General features: G+C 40.6%; 2 protein-coding genes across 25 annotated transcripts in view; one reads left to right on the forward strand and one right to left on the reverse strand.

Moving 5' to 3' along the window:
• The first annotated feature begins 689 nt into the window (after positions 1-689).
• cct6a (chaperonin containing TCP1, subunit 6A (zeta 1)) lies at positions 690-7828 on the forward strand. The gene is made up of 14 exons (XM_052536311.1): positions 690-941; positions 1742-1805; positions 2481-2615; positions 2691-2864; positions 2991-3094; positions 3216-3326; positions 3422-3581; positions 3742-3824; positions 4500-4596; positions 4684-4831; positions 6480-6613; positions 6717-6819; positions 7222-7294; positions 7555-7828. The coding sequence occupies exons 1-14, from the start codon at positions 805-807 to the stop codon at positions 7625-7627; spliced, it is 1596 nt and encodes a 531-aa protein (XP_052392271.1). The 5' UTR covers positions 690-804; the 3' UTR covers positions 7628-7828.
• Positions 7829-8336: 508 nt separating this feature from the next.
• Positions 8337-19367, reverse strand: part of tmprss15 (transmembrane serine protease 15) — a 102765-nt gene continuing 91734 nt past the window's right edge. For 17 of the 24 annotated variants that reach the window (XM_052536301.1, XM_052536300.1, XM_052536281.1 and 14 more), the window contains 7 exons: positions 16138-16233; positions 16006-16055; positions 15714-15918; positions 15446-15627; positions 14630-14725; positions 14406-14545; positions 8337-10070 (listed from right to left, as the gene is read on the reverse strand). In XM_052536301.1, the coding sequence (XP_052392261.1) occupies positions 9891-10070; positions 14406-14545; positions 14630-14725; positions 15446-15627; positions 15714-15918; positions 16006-16055; positions 16138-16233 (949 nt within the window). In that variant the 3' untranslated portion in view covers positions 8337-9890. Of the gene's footprint in view, positions 10071-10157; positions 10186-14405; positions 14546-14629; positions 14726-15445; positions 15628-15713; positions 15919-16005; positions 16056-16137; positions 16234-19367 lie in introns of those variants that run through there. The other 7 variants (XM_052536292.1, XM_052536310.1, XM_052536290.1 and 4 more) reach the window with 7 other exon arrangements.

The following is a 19367-nucleotide window of genomic DNA, read 5'->3' on the forward strand; positions in this document are numbered from 1 at the left end:
AGAAAGAAAGCTGAGGACTTTTGCCTGATGTTGGCTGGAAAGTGGTTTATAGTGTTTGGTTCTTGAAAAGCTGTAATAAGGAAGTGTTTTATATCTGGGAGGTGTTTTTGGACTTTGTGGAAAAAATTGAAATTATGGAATGTAGGAACGTTTATGGGGACTGGTTGATATAAATCAATATATGTTTACAGTTGTTGTGTCTTTTTTTTTTTCAAGGTTTTTTTGTTTATTTATTTATTTTTCATCCTGTCTGGGGAATGATCAGGTGAGTTGTGTTTTTGTAAAGAAAAAAGGTATGTTCTACCAAAACATTTTTTTAAAACAAAAAAGCTGTATTTTCAGCATCATTCCTCCAGTCTCCAGTGTCACGTGATCTTCAGAAATCATGAAAATATGATGATTTACTGCTCAAGAAACATTTATCATTATTAATAATAATAATATTGAGTCTGATATAATAGTATGATATATTGACTGCCCTGATGTGAGATTACAATAGAACCACTAATAAGATTAATTAAATTGTCAAGCCAACATTTATATATAAAATAAAAAAACTATTTAATTATAATATATTTATAAACTATTTTGAAAAATAGTATATGTAAAAATAATATATAATATAATATACAATATACAATTATATATAAAAAAAAATTATCAAGGCGTGGCCACGGCATCTGAACGCGTCACGTGTTCGTGTTTGGGCGGTGCCGGGAGCGCGCAGACAGAGGAAGCTTCTGGAAGCGCGTGTGAGCTTCTCTTCCTTTTCTCCCGCGACGCTGTGCTCCGGTCCCCAGCAGAATGTCCGCAGTAAAAGCCCTTAACCCGAAAGCAGAGGTGGCCAGGGCTCAAGCGGCCCTGGCGGTGAACATCAGCGCCGCTCGAGGGCTCCAGGATGTGCTGAAGAGTAACTTGGGGCCGAAAGGCACGATGAAAATGTGAGTCTGTCTGCTAGCAGCTAATAGCGGCTTTGTTAGCACGTGTTTGTCAGTCGGTAACATTAGTTACTCCTGTGCTATCAGCTAACTGTTAACCGGTGCAGATCTGAACACAGCCGTCGCTGCTAATGTCAGATTACAGTGTTTAGCAACATGTTTATGAACGAAAGTTACATGAAAGTGTAGTTTTGAGACGAGTAACGCTTTGTAGTTAGCATCGGAGCTAACAACTGACTCATCATGGCAGTGAACCTCCGATGTCCTGGAGCTACAGATTTTAATTATGCTATGGATTAGGATTTTTGTTTATTATTATGTCGGTATCTCATCACATGTCTGGTTGCATCCATCCATTTAACCCAAAAAAGCATGAACCAAATACTTCACAAATTCAGAATAAATTAATTCTAAAGTTTTTAAAATACAGTTAAGGTTTTTCAGCGCAAAAGAGGATTCGCAGATGATGTGAAATGGTCTTTGCAGACTGGAACAGAACAGTTAGCACATCTTCCTCTCATGGGCCTTCACCTCTCATCCGCTGCATCTCTAAACATGTTAGACATGAATGAATTTTGATTGATTGTTCTTTATTGAGTGTAGTTCTGGACTGATGCATTGATGTTACAGGTGTGCTTTAAACCTGCCTCAGCAAACCAAAGTCAGGAATTGAGCATTTTATAAATGTTTTCTCTCTGACGTGAGCCGATGTGAAGTGAAAGCACACTTGCTGAAGGTGTGGTGTTTGTTGAGTCGTGTTCCTCTTATGCTCTTGCTAATGAAACCCCAAACTCCTTCCGCAGGCTTGTGTCCGGCGCAGGAGACATCAAGCTCACCAAAGATGGGAACGTTCTTCTGCATGAGATGGTAATATCTGATGTGTTGATTTGTGAAACCTCATGTTGCAGATGCTTCTCCAGATATCAGACTGACCCAGAGTCAGTGTCTCGCGGGGTTTAGTCTCAGATGTTGATTCAGCATGCATTTGCTCAGTCGTGTTGAATCATCATCTGATTAGTTATTATACACCCCAATCACTAAATATATCATCTGCTGTTACAAACTATCATTCTGGGTTTAATTAGAGTTTCACCAAAAAGAAAATTGTCATCATTTGCTCATACTCCTGTCTTTCCAAACCCATGGAACGTTAGTTACTCTTTGAAACACAAATTACAGTATTTTTAATTTAGTCAGAGCTTTCTGTAATTAAAATTTAAGATTTAAGAAGTTTTAGTTAAATGAATGCACATGAATTGAGATTTTCAGTGCCATTCTTCATTTTAGTGACAGCAAGGACTGATTATGATAATTTTTGAATCAGGAATTATAAATGGTTTAAAGCACAAAAAAAATGTTGTTGGTTTTTTTTTTGTTGTTGTTTTTTGGATCTTAAAGGGTTAGTTCACTCAAAAATGAAAATTAGCCCATAAGTTAATCACCCTGAAGTCAAAGAACGAAAAAATCTAACTCTGCGCTGCTGTCACTTTAAGACACAATGCACCTCCATTAATCTTTAGATTTTTTTTTTTTTGTTTCCAGCAAATCCAGCATCCCACTGCCTCGTTGATCGCCAAGGTGGCCACGGCCCAGGATGACATCACCGGAGACGGCACGACGTCCAATGTGCTGATCATCGGAGAGCTCCTCAAGCAGGCCGACCTCTACGTCTCCGAGGTTCTGCTCTTACTCAAACCCTACTTGAGTTAAAAGCTATGTCCAGCTTTTAAACAGTCTTGTTCCTGTCTGCAGGGTCTTCACCCCCGGGTGATCGCTGAGGGCTTCGAGGCTGCGAAGGAGAAGGCTCTGGAGGTGCTGGAGGAGGTGAAGGTGGTGAAGGAGATGGACAGAGAGACGCTCATCAATGTCGCCCGCACCTCCCTCAGAACCAAGGTCCACAGGGAGTTGGCCGATTTATTAACAGAGGTGAGAAACATCATCTAGAGTTCTGACAGGCAGAACAAATCATGCATAGAAACATAGTCCATCTCCAAAAGCTGTGCAGATCTTTCTTGATGTGCACATTGTGTTGACATGCCTTGTGTTCCTCAGGCTGTGGTGGATGCTGTTCTGGCCATCAAGAAACCCAACGAGCCCATCGACCTCTACATGGTGGAGATCATGGAGATGAAGCACAAAACTGACAGCGATACACAGTAAGATCTTCTCTCGTTTGGGCTTCATTCATGTAAAAATGGGAAGTTGTTTCAAACCTGGCTGGCTTCCTTGTTTCCCAGCTGCAGTCATATGTTAATCTCATTGTGTGTTAATGCTCAGGCTGATCAGAGGACTGGTGCTGGATCATGGAGCCAGGCATCCTGACATGAAGAAGAGGGTGGAGGACGCTTTCATTCTCACTTGCAACGTTTCCTTGGAATACGAGAAAACGTAGGCTGTGCGAATGTCCACGTTTGTTTACAGTAGACCGCTGGGTGTTTCTGTGAATGATGAAATCTGTGATCGTACTCGTTGTGTTTTCACAGAGAAGTGAACTCTGGGTTCTTCTACAAGAGCGCAGGCGAGAGAGACAAGCTGGTGAAGGCCGAGAGGAAGTTCATCGAAGATCGTGTGATGAAAATAATCGAGCTGAAGAATAAAGTGTGCGGAGATACTAAGAAGGGCTTTGTGGTCATCAACCAGAAGGTAAATTATACTCATCTCTTTAGTTTATAGAATATTTTCTCTATTTAAGGCAAACATCACTGATAGTATTGATTAGCAGCAGACCAGAGGAGTCTCAGTCTTTAAGCTTGCACCGCTTGCTAGATCTCTCAGTTAATGCTGGATATTTTCTTGTGTTCAGGGTATTGATCCATTCTCTCTGGACGCGATGGCTAAAGAGGGCATCGTTGCCCTGCGTCGAGCAAAGAGACGAAACATGGAGAGGTAAAAGACGAATGTCAGGGAGATGTGTGCTGAAACCACTTTTAAATCGAACTATTTGATTCTGTGGGGTTGCTTGTGTACACGAAATGCTAGCTACGCTAATTAATTACAAATAAAGAGAAAACTGAAAAATTATATTCCTTTTACTATTGCACTTTCAAAAAACAAGCAAAACATTGCTATTTTGTATGTTTAATTGAAGTAGCAATCTAAATCTTGGCAAGTTAGCGTTTAAATATTTCCACCTTTTATTACAAAATAAGTGTAAGAACAGAACACGATTCGAGAACCAGCATTTTTGATCATTTTCACAAAATGTGACGGCCCATGGAAAGTTGTGTTGTATGAGTATCTGAATGTGCAATATGTCAAGAAGATCGGAGCTTCTGCTTTTAAACAAACATAAAAAAAGTTTTAATCTAGCTTCATGCATTAAAAATCAAAACAAAAATAGCTTGTTTCTGCTGATTCATTGTTTTGATCTGTAGATTCAGGACTCTTTTTGGATAATTCGGTCAATGGCAGGAAAGAGTTAATGTATAAAGTCTGCCCAATTACAGAGTGATGGATATTATTCAATAAGAGCTTGCAGCATTTTTTCTTTTTTGTTTGTTTATTTGTAAATTAAAAGGACAAAATGCCTTGAAATGACTTGAAACCCTGTTTTCCCGTAAGGCTGACTCTGGCATGTGGTGGAGTGGCTATGAACTCTGTGGACGATCTCACGGCTGAGTGTTTGGGACACGCGGGGCTCGTCTACGAACACACACTGGTGAGGACTGGGCTTTTATTCTGGAGGGCACTGAACTCACAAACTCTCTGAAATGTTTAGTGTACTTATCTGGTTTTGTTATAACAGGGAGAGGAGAAATTCACGTTCATTGAGAATTGTGGTAACCCTCGTTCCGTGACCCTGCTGGTGAAAGGACCCAACAAGCACACCCTGACTCAGATCAAAGACGCTGTGAGAGATGGCCTCAGAGCCGTCAAAAACGCCATCGAAGACGGTAGGGAGACCAGCATTACAACACAACAACAATAAAATGTTGGGTATAATAATGATGAGTGAAAAGAGGAGAATATACAGGTTCATTTTGAAGAATTCTAGTAATCCTATCAAAGTGGTCATGCTATTAGAATAAGACTCATTGAGTTTATGACATAGTTTTTTTTTTACCTTAGAAATATCCTGCATGTGAGTTTCACAGCTTGCACTTTCTCCCTCAGTATAAACTGGGTTCCAAGTATGGCTTGTTTGGAAATGGTGGGATTTGCAGCACCACGTTCACGCGCCACTAGCTAGCTCATTCTGTGCAGTCAGACGATTGATGAAAGTGTTATATAAATAAAGGTCACATGACTGTCTCTCCCAATACATCTAGCCAAAGTTAAGCACACCTATTATTGCACCATAGTGTCCTCCCACTGGCGTTCCTTAGGTTGACAGCTCTGCCCGTTGACCCTCAGTAGGTTGATGGACCCCCCCCCCCCCCCCCACTGGCCCTCAGTAGGTTGATGGACCCCCCCCCCCCCCCCCCCCCACTGGCCCTCAGTAGGTTGACGGACCTCCAAAAATACCAACAATTTTACTCTCCTATAAGACCCAGTGACGTCGAAAGCGACCTCTAATCCTGCGTTCACACGTGAATAGATCGTCTGGCGCTAATTATTTCAATGTTAAGTCAATGTAAAGACGTGTTTACGCGCGTCTGGAGGTCTCGCGGCGAGGTAGATGCGAATTAGCCTCATTCGCGCATCTAGTTACAGGAGATTCTGAGTTATGAAAAAGACCATTGCAAGCTGACAGCGACTGATAATACCCTCACCTTGAGCAACTGCACCTGAGTGTCCCTGGGACATCAGTGTGGTCGGAGCGCATCTTTTCAACAGCTGGAAAAAAATGCTGAATAAAAAAATTTGTAATGGCCCTAGCCTTTTTGTGCGTTTCATGCCTGCATAGTGCCGTGTAGTCTAAGTGTCGGTTACGTTCTAAAAAAAAACACACATGGCAGTCAATTTAAAGTTTCATTTTTTGAACAGTTGTTTGAATCATTATTTAAAATAATCCTAGAGATTTTTGAATTGCCTAAATCATAAAAGCAGCTGGGTTGAAGCCTGCAATGATGTTTTTCTTTTATGGAAGCCCTCCCCTCTGCATTTATATTTTTTCGAGAATGTTGCACTCCTGTTGCTGTTCATTATTCTGCACAAAACTTAATGCCAATAAATAAGAAATATTGCTGACTTGTGTGTTTCCAACGCTCTCTTTACGTTCGTTCATTATTTGACGTTGAAAAAGGAAACGTTTTTGTTTTGTTTTTTTGACACGGAAAATCGATTTTAAAATTGATTCAGTGAACACTTATATCTTAAAAATCGAAAATGATTTTTTCACAAAAGTTACAGCCCTACCAATAATTACACTTGCAGTTTGTTAATATCATGACCCCTGTGACGGTGATAGCTTTGGTCTAGGCTAGTTTTAGGCTACATTTGTTCCCTTTCCCTGCATAGTTAATTGCAACCTAAGCATATTCATTTAAAATGTCTATATAACTTTAACACATTCATTCCCACTCTTTTAAAGAAAATATTTAATTCTTCATCAGAATTGCCACTGGGCTGATGTTGAGTATTCTTGTGGTGTTCTCACAGGTTCAGTAGTGCCAGGGGGTGGTGCGTTCGAGGTGGCTTTGGCAGATGCGCTGGTTAAACACAAGCCCAAAGTGAAGGGCCGAGCCCAGCTGGGTGTGCAGGCGTTTGCTGATGCCCTCCTCATCATCCCTAAGGTACTGGAAACAGAAGTCCCTTTTAAAAATACATCCTCAATGTGAATTGCCAAGCTTCTTGTGTAAAGGTGCCTTTGAATGACTTAAGTTCTTCTTCTTTAAGGTTCTGGCTCAGAATTCAGGCTTCGACCCTCAAGAGACTCTAGTGAAGCTGCAGAGTGAGCTCAAAGAGACTGGAGAACTGGTGGGAGTGGATCTGAGCACAGGCACGTGGAGAGACGGCTCACATCATAGTGATGATTTGAGTGTTTAAAGATGAACAATAATATAAAAATCTAATTAAAGACATTATTCACTAAATTATCAAGGATATTCACAGTAGCAGTAAAATTTACCTACAAGTCTTAAGTCTCTGGGGTATATTTGTGTCAATAGCCATCAATACATTGTACGGGTCAAAATTATACATTTTTCTTTCGTGCCAAATATCAATGTGCATTGCAAAGAATTTGCTTGGACAACAACGGATGATCTTCTCAATATTTAGGTTTTTTGGCACCCTCAGATTTTTGTGAATGTCTTGCTCCTGTGAGTCAGTTTGACATGCTGGTACCCCTGTGTGTGTTCCTCCGGCTGTAACACATCAGTGTGCTGTGTTCTGTGTGCAGGTGAACCTATGATCGCAGGAGAGGTCGGTGTGTGGGATAACTACAGTGTGAAAAAGCAGCTGCTTCACTCCTGGTGAGTCAAACACCACTGTTCCAGGAGTTCACATGACTGACCAACACATCACAAATTGTTACAAAATTGAAATAGTTAAACTAATTGGCTGTTTCGAGCAAATCATTTGAACAAATGATTCGGTGAATCACTCATTAAGGTTTTGCAGCTACTTACTGGCGGTTTCAGTGTCAATTTTTTTTTCTTGTTCATTAATATTTAGTGCCACCCTTTCCATATGTTAGTCTGTTATCTCATCTGTCTCTCTCTCGTCTGCGCAGCACTGTCATCGCCAGTAACATCCTCCTTGTGGATGAGATCATGAGAGCCGGCATGTCTTCTCTTAAAGGCTAAATCTGCTCCTCCATCAAGAAACGGCTAGTTCAGAGAGGAGAACGAAGTCATCCTGTCTGGACTCAAGACTACAATCCCATACTGTTGTCATTGTATTTATGAGCTAGGAAATGTTTCTCCCCTGCAGTCAGTAGGTTTATGTTAGAGGTTGTGTTACAGATGCACTGAATTGCAATACACGCTTTTCTTTACACCCATTAATCAGTTTGCTTTTTTTGTGTCTGAATGTTTTAGCATGTTTGAGTCAAATCAACAATATACCCGTTTGAGTGCATAATTCACCTTCTCGATTCATGCACTGTCAATAAAAATCTGGTCTGAATACAGATTTTAAGGTCAGTTTACATGAATCCTGCATTTAGGAAAAGGATGGTGTGTAAATGGTCTTATTTTGATTTACCATTTCACAGAAGCTGCATAAATACATGCGTTTCCTAGAAGACGAAATAAGGACAATTTAATTAAATCCAATTCAGAAAGTTTATACCCTCCAGCTCTAAATGCATCATGTTGCATTCTGGAGCATCTGAGTCCCTTAGTTATCCTCGGAGTAGTAAAGATGGACATTTTTATTTATGTAAATTTTTTTTATTCAGATAGTACAAAAGAATTCAAACACATCTACAATTAATTATTTGTAGATGTATTTACACTTCATTCAAACATTTGCAGTTGCTTGTAAAATCATTATACAAATAAAACACAAGCGTGTATTGAATGTTGTTTATTTGGATCCCCATTAGCCACTACCCAGGAAGTGGCTATTCTTCCTGTGGTCTGACAAGTAAAACAAAATTACATTACATTAATACATAACAATAAAAAACGATCCAATAAAAAATAAAAACCCAAAAATCATTAAAAAAAAAAAATCATCAATTTACTGAGTACTGTACCATTAAATTTTTCTTTAACAATTTTTTTTTACGTAATATCCGATGATAGTTCATTGCATATTTTCATTCCTCTGTACATTACAGTCCATTGCTTTAACATTTGTTTTTGAAACGAGAAGCAAAAAATATCCTTTTTATGCATGCCTGGTGTTAAATTTATGACATGCATTACAATACAAACTATAAACCACTTTAATTGTGGTTTTAAGTTTAAAATTAAAACCAAACACCGTACTTTTAGTTTTTGCCAAATTTAGAACCATCTCATTATTCTGTACCCACTTTACCACTGATTGTAATTCCTCATCTAAATCCACTGATAATTTATCAATCGATGTCGCTGGTAGATATAATGTTGTATCATCTGCATACAGAACTGCCTTTGCACACTTTAAAACCAAAGCAAGGTCATTGGTAAAAGTAGAAAATAACTGGTCCTAGACCGCTTCCTTGAGGAACACCACAGTGCAACTCTTTCACTTCTGAATAACTTCCATTATAAAATACACACTGCCTCCTATTAGTCAGATAACTTTTAAACCAATGCACAGTTTGATATTTCCAACAATAATTTATGATCCATTTCAACAAATTCGGCGCTAAAATCCAACAGTACTGTTCCTATTAAATTATCAATCTATACTAAACAATCATCTGTTATGTGTGTCAATTGAGAAATGCACTGCTTCATCTATATTTTTTCATTAATTGTCAAAGGTGTGTATTTTTTAATTTAACATAACAGATCTAAAACGTCACAAGAAATTAAGTCTTTATGATGTACCGTAAAAAATACTGGTGCAAAATTAGCATTTCAGATTTATTTACAATATTACATTTGATGTTTTAATTTAAGTTTAATTTTGTATTTTGGGAGAATTTAATAGTACTAATGAATATTTATGGAATAATTATGATATTTCCCATTGGGGAATTGTTTCTTATATTTTTCTAATATTTTTCAATTATGGCAGTATTTCATGTTAAAACAGAGGCAATTCCTTTAAAATCCAGTTTTAGAATGCAGATTAGGTCCATCTGGTGGGAGTGACAAAATAAAAACTCCTGTAGTTCCATGGATTAGACACTAGATTCCTGTAGAGCTCTATATAAAATACTTATAAATGCTCTAGTTGTTTTTAAACATAAACATTTATATTTATTAAGTTGTGGATTTGGATTTATATTTAGACATTCTAAAAGACAATTTCTTGGAATATTTAGCTTCATGTAGCTTTTTCAAACCAAGTCCATGGGTATCTTTAGTGTTCACATAGTGACTGCCATAAAAGTCATCAAGACTTTTTTTTCGGTCTGAAATGACCGAACAACAGCCGAGGGATACGTTGTGTCTGCATGGGAAATGATTAGAGCCCTCTCCAGTTTGAATAGAGGCGTCGTTTCTCTGCCGTCCACTGAACAAACTGACTGACACGAGCGTATGCTCCGGGTCGCTGCGGTCGAGCACATCCGATACCAAACGATGTGACTCCTACAAGAACCCAGCCGCCGGCCTCTTCACACATCAGAGGACCCCCAGAGTCCCCCTGCCAAGAGCACACACATAAATACAAGAATTGTACAAATTCACATAAAAACATCCACTTTTAATAGCTCACAATGAAAATGTTTACTTTAAAGAAGTATCCTCTGCTCATCCAGCTGCATTTATTTGATCAAAAATACAGAAAAAAATGTAATATTGTGAAATATTATTACTATTTAAAATAATGGTTTTCTGTTTTAAAATCTGATAACAATAGTAACCGGATACATTCCCTCTCGAGAACAGTCTCTGGACAAATAGCATTAATGCTTTGGGAACTGTGTAGAACAACGCAGTGGAAACAGCAAAGTAAAAAGGCTAATCCCGAATAGGGATTCAATACTTAGAATCCATGTCTGAAGACAGGTCTCTTATTGAGAGAGAGAAACAGCACCGTTGCCATACAAAGATAAGACATTACAATCTTGTGAACACATACAAGCATGTAGTAAAACGGAAAAGCGGAAATGCCGGGCACAATATAACACACATAGAGAATGGCGCATCGATGTGCCACAGTCTGAACCTGACGATGGTCCCACTCGCGATCTCCTTACAGGAACTAGTTGAAACTGGTTGCAGGTAGAACCACGGCTCGTACTCACCGATAGGACCTGTGAGGTTAATGACTGCACCTCCAAATTGGAGAATCTGGCAAAGGTATTCTGCAAAGACCATCCAACCGCCATATGTAAATATCTTTGATAGAAACTCCCTTAGTCCACGCCCACGAGGAGGCGACAGCCCTCGTCGAATGGGCTCTGACATCAATAGGACAGTTTAGAGACAGGCTGCCCTTTGCCGCTGCCTCCGAAGCATACAAACAGCTGCTCCGATTGCCGAAACTGAGCTGTGTGGATGATATAGAATCGTAAAGCCCTCACTAAACACACAACCTGACTCAGGGCTACATCCAATTAAGTGTCAGACTCTGGAGTGAAAGCAGAAAGAGCCACCTTGCACTCTGAACAGTGTCGAGAGTGATTTAGGAACGTTGCCAAATTTTGGCTTGAGCGTGACGTTACAATCAACTGGTCCAAACTGCATGCAGTCCACATTCACAGAGAGCGAAGCAAGGGCCACGAAGCAAGGGCAAGGAGCAGCATGGCTTTAAGCAAGAGCTCCTTCAAGCCAAAAGACTTAAGTGGCTCGAATAGTGGGAGGGCTAGTGCTCCCAGAACCAGATCCCAGGATGGCATTGTAGGGGGGGAGGAGGGTTTTAGTCTTCTTGCGCCTCTCAAAAATCTGATCAATAGATAGTGTTTCCCAGTTGAGCACCCATCAATAGCAGCGTGAAAGGCTGAGATAGCTGCAACGTAAACCTTAAGCATGGAGGGCATATTGTCACCGTCCATTCATTGTTGCACAAAATCCAGAATGTCAGATTCAGGGCAGTTTCCCTGGTCCTGACCATTGGATTCACACCATCTCTCAAACACTGTCCATTTACAAGTGTACAGGCATCTTGAATAAAGGGCTCGCGCCTCCGCAATCGTGTCCATCACGCATTGAGACAACGAACCCGGGTTTACTGGTTCCCGCACACCAACCACACCTGAAGTTTCCATTATTTTGGGTTGGGGTGCTATATCAAGCTCTCCACCTAAGACAGGAGATTTCATCTTAGCGGGATTGGGCACGGGGGAACCACTAGTATTTCCAGAAGATCAAGAAACCATGGCCTGTTCGGCCAGTACGTAGTGACTAAAAACACTGACGTCTTTACAAGTCGGGGTTCTGCCATGGTTTCAGTGCGCTGAATTTAATGGGTCTCAAATGTAGTATTGGACAGAGACCACCATATTTCTTCGGAACGACAAAGTAATGGATGTAAAACCCGCTCTCTCTCTCTCTCTCTCTCTCGCTAGGTGGGACCACTTCTATTGTGTGTTTTGTGAGGAGATTGAACTAGGGTGGTCTGCGCCGAAACTGAAGCTCACAAAAAGACACAGGGCGGTAGGGTTGTGCCGATTTCTCTGTCGATAATCAAGACGATATTAGGCTTATTCCCCTATGAATGTATTAGATTATAATAATAATAATAACTATTTTTATTTTTATTAGGCCAATTATAATTCGACTATGAAACTTCCCAGCTATTTCATTTCAGCACCATATTTCACACACACACACACACACACAACGTGTGCTAGAGCACGCAATAGAAGATTAGAGATTTTAGTCGCTGAAGTTGTCCTCTTTGACTTGGATTTAATGGCTGCTACACGGCAACGCGCTCTTTTCATACACGAGATTAACTCTTTCTTGGCTTTCAAATAAAGACAAAATAATAACAAGGCGGCAGAGCGAAATTATCCATAGTGGTTCTCACGTAGTCCTTCTCTTAAAGATTGATCACTTAATTTATAACACTCACTATATGGTGATGACGTAGAAGGACTACATGAGAAACACTATGGATGAAATGTTTGATCTGCCGCACTATAATGTGATGCATGCAAAATACATAATTTTGGCCGTTACAAAGTCTCCATCCACAAACAGACGTACATCGTCTGTAGATATAAGGTACTGCATTGCACTTTAACAAGTAATCTGAACGACCTATATATGTCCAGTATTTTAAACGAGCCCTCACAAACTGAGTTTAATGCCACAGTTATGTTATAATACATCTCATTCTTGTTTCTGTGGTGGTGCATCTGTTTGAGCAACAAGCACGTTGGTGTGTGCGAGATGTCGAGAGCTTGCCGCGGCTGCAGGGGTCCAACACCTGACACCAGGCATGAGTATTGCCAGATACAGGTCCTTCTCAAAAAATTAGCATATTGTGATAAAGTTCATTATTTTCCATAATGTAATGATAAAAATTAAACTTTCATATATTTTAGATTCATTGAACACCAACTGAAATATTTCAGGTCTTTTATTGTTTTAATACTGATAATTTTGGCATACAGCTCATGAAAACCTAAAATTCCTATCTCAAAAAATTAGCATATCATGAAAAGGTTCTCTAAACGAGCTATTAACCTAATCATCTGAATCAACTAATTAACTCTAAACACCTGCAAAAGATTCCTGAGGCTTTTAAAAACTCCCAGCCTGGATCATTACTCAAAACCGCAATCATGGGTAAGACTGACCTGACTGCTGTCCAGAAGGCCATCATTGACACCCTCAAGCGAGAGGGTAAGGCTGTTCCCAGAGTGCTGTATCAAGGCACCTCAGTGGGAAGTCTGTGGGAAGGAAAAAGTGTGGCAAAAAACGCTGCACAACGAGAAGAGGTGACCGGACCCTGAGGACGATTGTGAAGAAGGACCGATTCCAGACCTTGGGCGACCTGCAGAAGCAGTGGACTGAGTCTGGAGTAGAAACATCCAGAGCCACCGTGCACAGGCGTGTGCAGGAAATGTGCTACAGGTGCCGCATTCCCCAGGTCAAGCCACTTTTGAACCAGAAACAGTGGCAGAAGCGTCTGACCTGGGCTACAGAGAAGCAGCACTGGACTTTTGGACAAATTTTGCATGTCATTTGGAAATCAAGGTGCCAGAGTCTGGAGGAAGACTAGGGAGAAGGAAATGCCAAAATGCCTGAAGTCCAGTGTCAAGTACCCACAGTCAGTGATGGTCTGGGGTGCCATGTCAGCTGCTGGTGTTGGTCCACTGTGTTTTATCAAGGACAGGGTCAATGCAGTTAGCTATCAGGAGATTTTGGAGCACTTCATGCTTCCATCTGCTGAAAAGCTTTATGGAGATGAAGATTTCGTTTTTCAGCATGACCTGGCACCTGCTCACAGTGCCAAAACCACTGGTAAATCGTTTACTGACCATGGTATTACTGTGCTCTCCTGACCTGAACCCCATAGAGAATCTGTGGGATATTGTGAAGAGAAAGTTGAGAGACGCAAGAAAGAGAAGATTCTGAGTTTATGCAGCCAATATCCTGCATCATATTGTGGCGGGGCCCTGCCCCAATTCCCCGTTTTGGCTGGCATTGGCCAGTGATTGTTGCAACTTCACTGGCATTGTGCAATAAGATTTCAGGCAGTTTAGGAAGGAAAGGAGTCCCCAAGTAGTTAATGCCATGTCGAGAGACTGTTCTCTCGAGGGAACCAGTCTTAAGTGTTAGGTTTTTTTTAAATTGAGATTTATAAATCATATAAAAGCTAGCAAACACATTACTAATCAAAAATTAAGTTTTGATATATTTACGGTAGGAAGTTGACAAAATATCTTCATGGAACATGATCTTTACTTAATATCTAATTTGACCCATACAATGTATTTTTGGTTATTGCTAAAAAAATATATCCCAGCCACTTAAGACTGGTTTTGTGCTCCAGGGACACACATATATAGTATAGAGAACACACCTGACAGGTGTCCACTCCTCCGTCAGCGTAGCCAGCACAAAGCATCCGCTCGCTGAAGCTGTACTCCGGCAGCCATTCCTGACACTGTTTGTTACTTAAAATCGGCACAACAGCTTCCTGTAACACATCAGCTACGGGACCTGGAGATCAACAACACACCTCTTATAAACCTCAGTTTGTTTCAGAAAAACTTTAAAGTAAATGCACAGAGGTCTATATCTGACCATCTTCAGCCAGAAATCCCCAGCCAGCAATAAAACACTTCCTTCCTTCTTCAACCGGAGCGCCGGGATCTGGGAGGCAGATGGGCTGAATGTAATCTAGAAGAAAAAATTATCTTGTTACTGATTGTCAGATCATTCCTTACGAATCAAACGAGAATATGTACAAAAATCTGTGCACTTAAAACTCTCGAATCCACAAAGAAATGTTCAGGTCATATTTCACTCAGAATCTAAAGGGGAATGTCATGAAAATCAAGTCACAACGTCATAAAGGGGGGCCAAAAATGGGCTTGATTTTCTTTATGCAATTAATTACTACTAATACACAAATATTAAAGTATACTTCTTACACTAAGTACTGTCATATGCAAATCATGGATGAAAAAGCATCATTACATTCATTTTACCACCAGTTGTTTTCTGTGTGAATCTCTGTTAAACTGTCATTTATTTCTGTGATGCGCAGCTGCATTTTCAGCATCATTACTCCACTCTTCAGTGTTAAAGATTCCATGATGTTCAAAAGAACAGCATTTAATTTAAATAGAAATCTTTTGTAACATTATCAATGTTTTTATCAAATTTTATGCATCCTTGCTGATTAAAAGTATTCAATTATTTTAAAAATAATACATATTTTGAACGCTATAGAGTAAGGTATGACCATAACGGAAATGGCTGGAAACATTCTGTGCGATGCTGCATCCACACAAGACCATTGTTTTATTGTATAGGAAACAAACATAAATGCACCTTGAACATGCACCATCATAAAATGCAAGATTTGTATAAACAAAAGAAGTTTTGCATGCATACCTGTAAAGTTGGCAGGCGTCTGTAAATGCATCAGAGCAAAGTCCGACTCCTTGGTTCTCCTGTTATAGTGTTTATGCATGATCACCTGATCTATTGCGTGGACCTGTTTGTTCGAGTCATCCGAGCCAAACTGAGAATGAAGACCCAACACCGCTGCCCAATTTGACAGGTGCACGTTCTTTCTACAAGATCAACGTTCTTTCTTTAGTTTCTCAGACTCACTGCATGCTCCTCTTTTTACACTGACTACATAAAACTCAGTGCTTACCCATGAACACAGTGTGCGGCTGTAATCAGCCATTCCCTGTCAATCAATGTGGCTCCGCACACGTAACCGCCCAACCAGCGCAGAGATACAATCCATGGCCACGCCCCTTTCTGAGCATCCTGCCCGCCCACGATTCTGCCCTCTTGCTTTCCTCCTGTCTCCTCCTCAGTCTCTCTTTTTAAGGGCACTTTACGGGCGCCACATGCTGAAACAGTGTAAACGACAAGACAGGTTGGGTTTCTCCTGATTTAATGGTGAGTTTGTGAAGTCGAGCTGCAGCTTTCAAACTTACGCTGATTGTTACAGTGCAGAGATACAATCTTCTCGCTGTGGCACGTGTCACTTTGAAAAGACACAACAGAATCAATTATGAGATTTTATAGGCTAATAAGAAATAAAAAGTAATGGTTATTTCAGTGATTACCTGGGTTTCAGATCCAGTGAGCCATTGGAATTCACACTCACAGTTGTAAAAGGAGCATCTGCATCCACAGCGCTGGGGAACCAAGCATCTCCTGACCTGCAGACAATAATATTCTGTGGATGCTTTGAAGTCTAGATTGAGATCGTATCTTTTTAGTATAGATTTTATCAATTTAAATAGATTAGGGTGATCAAGATTTATTTTAATTTTTTGTGACTGTATAATGCTTGAAAACACTTTGGTCAGCGCCTTTTGTTTTAAATGTGCTATAGAAATCAATTTTGTATTGTATTTAAGTTAACTAAAAATAACTTTTTTAGGCTATTTTTATCTCACAATTCTGACTCCTTTTCTATTCCCTTTTTCCCCTCATAATTGCGACTTTATTTCTCAGAATTGTTAGTTTATATTACAATTGTGAGATAAACGCTTCTGAACTTTATTTACAGTATACTTTTTTAGCAAGTAAAATGATTGTAGTTTAATTGTTAAAATCAAGCTTGTGTGCCACAAGTCTTTTCTGTGAAAGCTTTACTGATTTTTGTAAATTAAATGTTAGAAATAATTTCACATTGTTAGTAATATTTTCTGATGAACACTTACTAGACTAAAGCCTCTTATATTTAGACATTGGATTTCATTGCATTATATATTTTCCCCCACTAAAAATACTACAGAGCTTTGATCATAAAACTAAACACTTGCACTTACATTTAGTCATTTAGCAGATACTTTTATCCAAAGCGACTTACAAATGAGGACAATGGAAGCAATCAAAAACAACAAAAGAACAATGATATTTAAGTGCTATAACAAGTCTCAGTTAACATAACACAGTACACGTAGAAAGGGCTTTTAAATACTATAATAAATAAAAATAAAACAGATAGAATAGAAAAATATTTGTGCAAGCTAGTGTTAGAGGTCTTTTTTTTAAGTGTTAAGAGTTTTTTTTTCTTTTCTTTTTCTTTTTCTTTTTTCTTTTGTTAATTGTATAATAAATGAAAAGAAAACAGATTTAATACAAAATTATTATAAAGACGGAAGAGATGTGTTTTAAGCCGATTCTTGAAGATGGCTAAGGACTCAGCTGCTCAGATTGAGTTGGGAAGGTCATTCCACCAGGAGGAACATTTAATTTAAAAGTCCGTAAAAGTGACTTTGTGCTTCTTTGGGATGAACAATCAAGCGACGTTCACTTGCAGAACGCAAGCTTCTAGAGGCACATAAGTCTGAAGTAACAAATTTAGGTAAATGGGTGCAGAGCCAGTGGTAGTTTTGTAGGCAAACATCAATGCCTTGAATTTTAATGCGAGCAGCTATTGGAAGCCAGTGACAATTGATAAACAGAAGTGTGACGTTAAAAATGTATCTTGCTGCCGCGTTCTGGATTAATTGTAAAGGTTTGATAGAATTGGCTGGAAGACCTGCCAAGAGAGCATTGCAATAGTCCAGCCTGGACAGAACAAGAGCTTGAACAAGGAGTTGTGCAGCATGTTCGGAAAGAAAAGGCTTGATCTTATTGATGTTGAATAAAGCAAATCTGCAGGATCAGACAGTTTTAGCTGTGTGGGCTGAGAAAGTCAGCTGATCATCAATTATAACTCCAAGGTTTCTGGCTATTTTTGAAGGAATTATGGTTAATGTGCCTAACTTGATGGTGAAATTGTAAAGAAACGATGGGTTTGCTGGAACCACAAGCAGCTCTGTCTTGGCAAGGTTGAGTTGAAGGTGATGGTCCTTCATCCAGCAAGAAATGTCAATTAGACAAGCTGAGATGCGAATAGCTACCGTCGGATCATCAGGATGGAATGAGAGGTAGAGTTGAGTGTCATCAGCATAGCAGTGGTATGAAAAGCCATGTTTCTGAATGACAGAACCTAATGATGCCATGTAGACAGAGAAGAGAAGTGGTCCAAGAACTGAGCCCTGAGGCACCCCAGTAGTTAGATGTTGAGACTTGGACACCTCAACTCTCCAGGATACTTTGAAGGACCTATCTGGAGTGTGGTTCCTGAGATGCCCTTTGCCAGTAGGGTTGATAGGAGGATTTGGTGATTAACCGTGTCAAAAGCAGCGGACAGATCAAGCAGAATAAGTATTGAAGATTTGGATTCTGCTCTTGCCAGTCTTAGAGCTTCAACTTCCCTCAGACGGGATGACCTCAGGCAGTACGGGTCGGCAGCAACACATCCAGCACCATCACACTGAACACTGGGGCCCCCCAAGGATGTGTGCTGAGCCCCCTCCTCTTCACTCTGCTGACCCATGACTGCACACCGTCACACAGCTCCAACCTCTTCATTAAGTTTGCAGATGACACGACAGTGGTGGGTCTCATTAGCAACAAAGATGAGACAAACTACAGGAGTGAGGTGAGCCGCCTGGCTGGGTGGAAGGAGATTGTTGTAGACTTCAGGAGAGCACACACTCAGCACGTTCCTCTGACCATCAACGGTGCGACTGTGGAGAGAGTGAGCAGCACCAAGTTCCTGGGTGTGCACATCACAGAGGACCTCTCCTGGACTGAAAACACCGCAGCACTGGCCAAGAAATCACAACAGCGTCTCTACTTCCTCCGCAAACTGAGGAGAGCCAGAGCCCCACCCCCCATCATGTACACATTCTACAGAGGCACCATCGAGAGCATCCTGACGAGCTGCATCTCTGTGTGGTATGGCGCCTGCAACGCGTCCTGCCGAAAGACTCTACAACGCATAGTGAGAGCAGCTGAGAAGATCATTGGTGTCTCTCTACCCTCCCTCCAGGACATTTATGGAACACGTCTCACCCGCAAAGCCCTCTGCATCACAGGTGATCCCACCCACCCATCACACAGCTTCTTCAGCCTGCTGCCATCAGGGAGGAGACTGTGGAGTCTCCAGGCCAGGACCAGCAGACTGAAGGACAGCTTCATCCACCAGGCTGTCAGGAAGCTGAACTCCCTCCCGAACCTGCCCCCCCTCCCCTCTTCTTCCCCAGGCACCACTGAACTATGAACCCCCCCCCCCCCCCCCCCTTTATTGTTGGAAATTGACAATAAAGCAGACTTGAACTTGAACTTGAACTGAGAGCAAGGCAGTCTCAGTTGAATGTCCACTTCTGAAACCAGATTGGTTGCTGTCAACGAGATTGTTCTGTGTGAGAAATGCAGAGACTTGGTTGAACACAGCTCGTTCAGGTGTTTTTGCAATGAAAGGAAGAATGGAAACTGGTCTGTAGTTCTCTAA

This window comes from Carassius gibelio, chromosome A21, assembly GCF_023724105.1.
Source record: "Carassius gibelio isolate Cgi1373 ecotype wild population from Czech Republic chromosome A21, carGib1.2-hapl.c, whole genome shotgun sequence".
Classification (NCBI taxonomy): domain Eukaryota; kingdom Metazoa; phylum Chordata; class Actinopteri; order Cypriniformes; family Cyprinidae; genus Carassius; species Carassius gibelio.

What these genes read in the sequence shown, in the direction of transcription:
- cct6a (XM_052536311.1), top strand. Translation starts at nt 805, where the DNA reads ATGTCCGCAGTAAAAGCCCTTAACCCGAAAGCAGAGGTGGCCAGGGCT. An exon ending in TTGTGGTCATCAACCAGAAG is followed by an intron (nt 3,582 to 3,741) that starts GTAAATTATACT and finishes TCTTGTGTTCAG; the next exon opens with GGTATTGATCCATTCTCTCT. An exon ending in TCGTCTACGAACACACACTG is followed by an intron (nt 4,597 to 4,683) that starts GTGAGGACTGGG and finishes TTGTTATAACAG; the next exon opens with GGAGAGGAGAAATTCACGTT.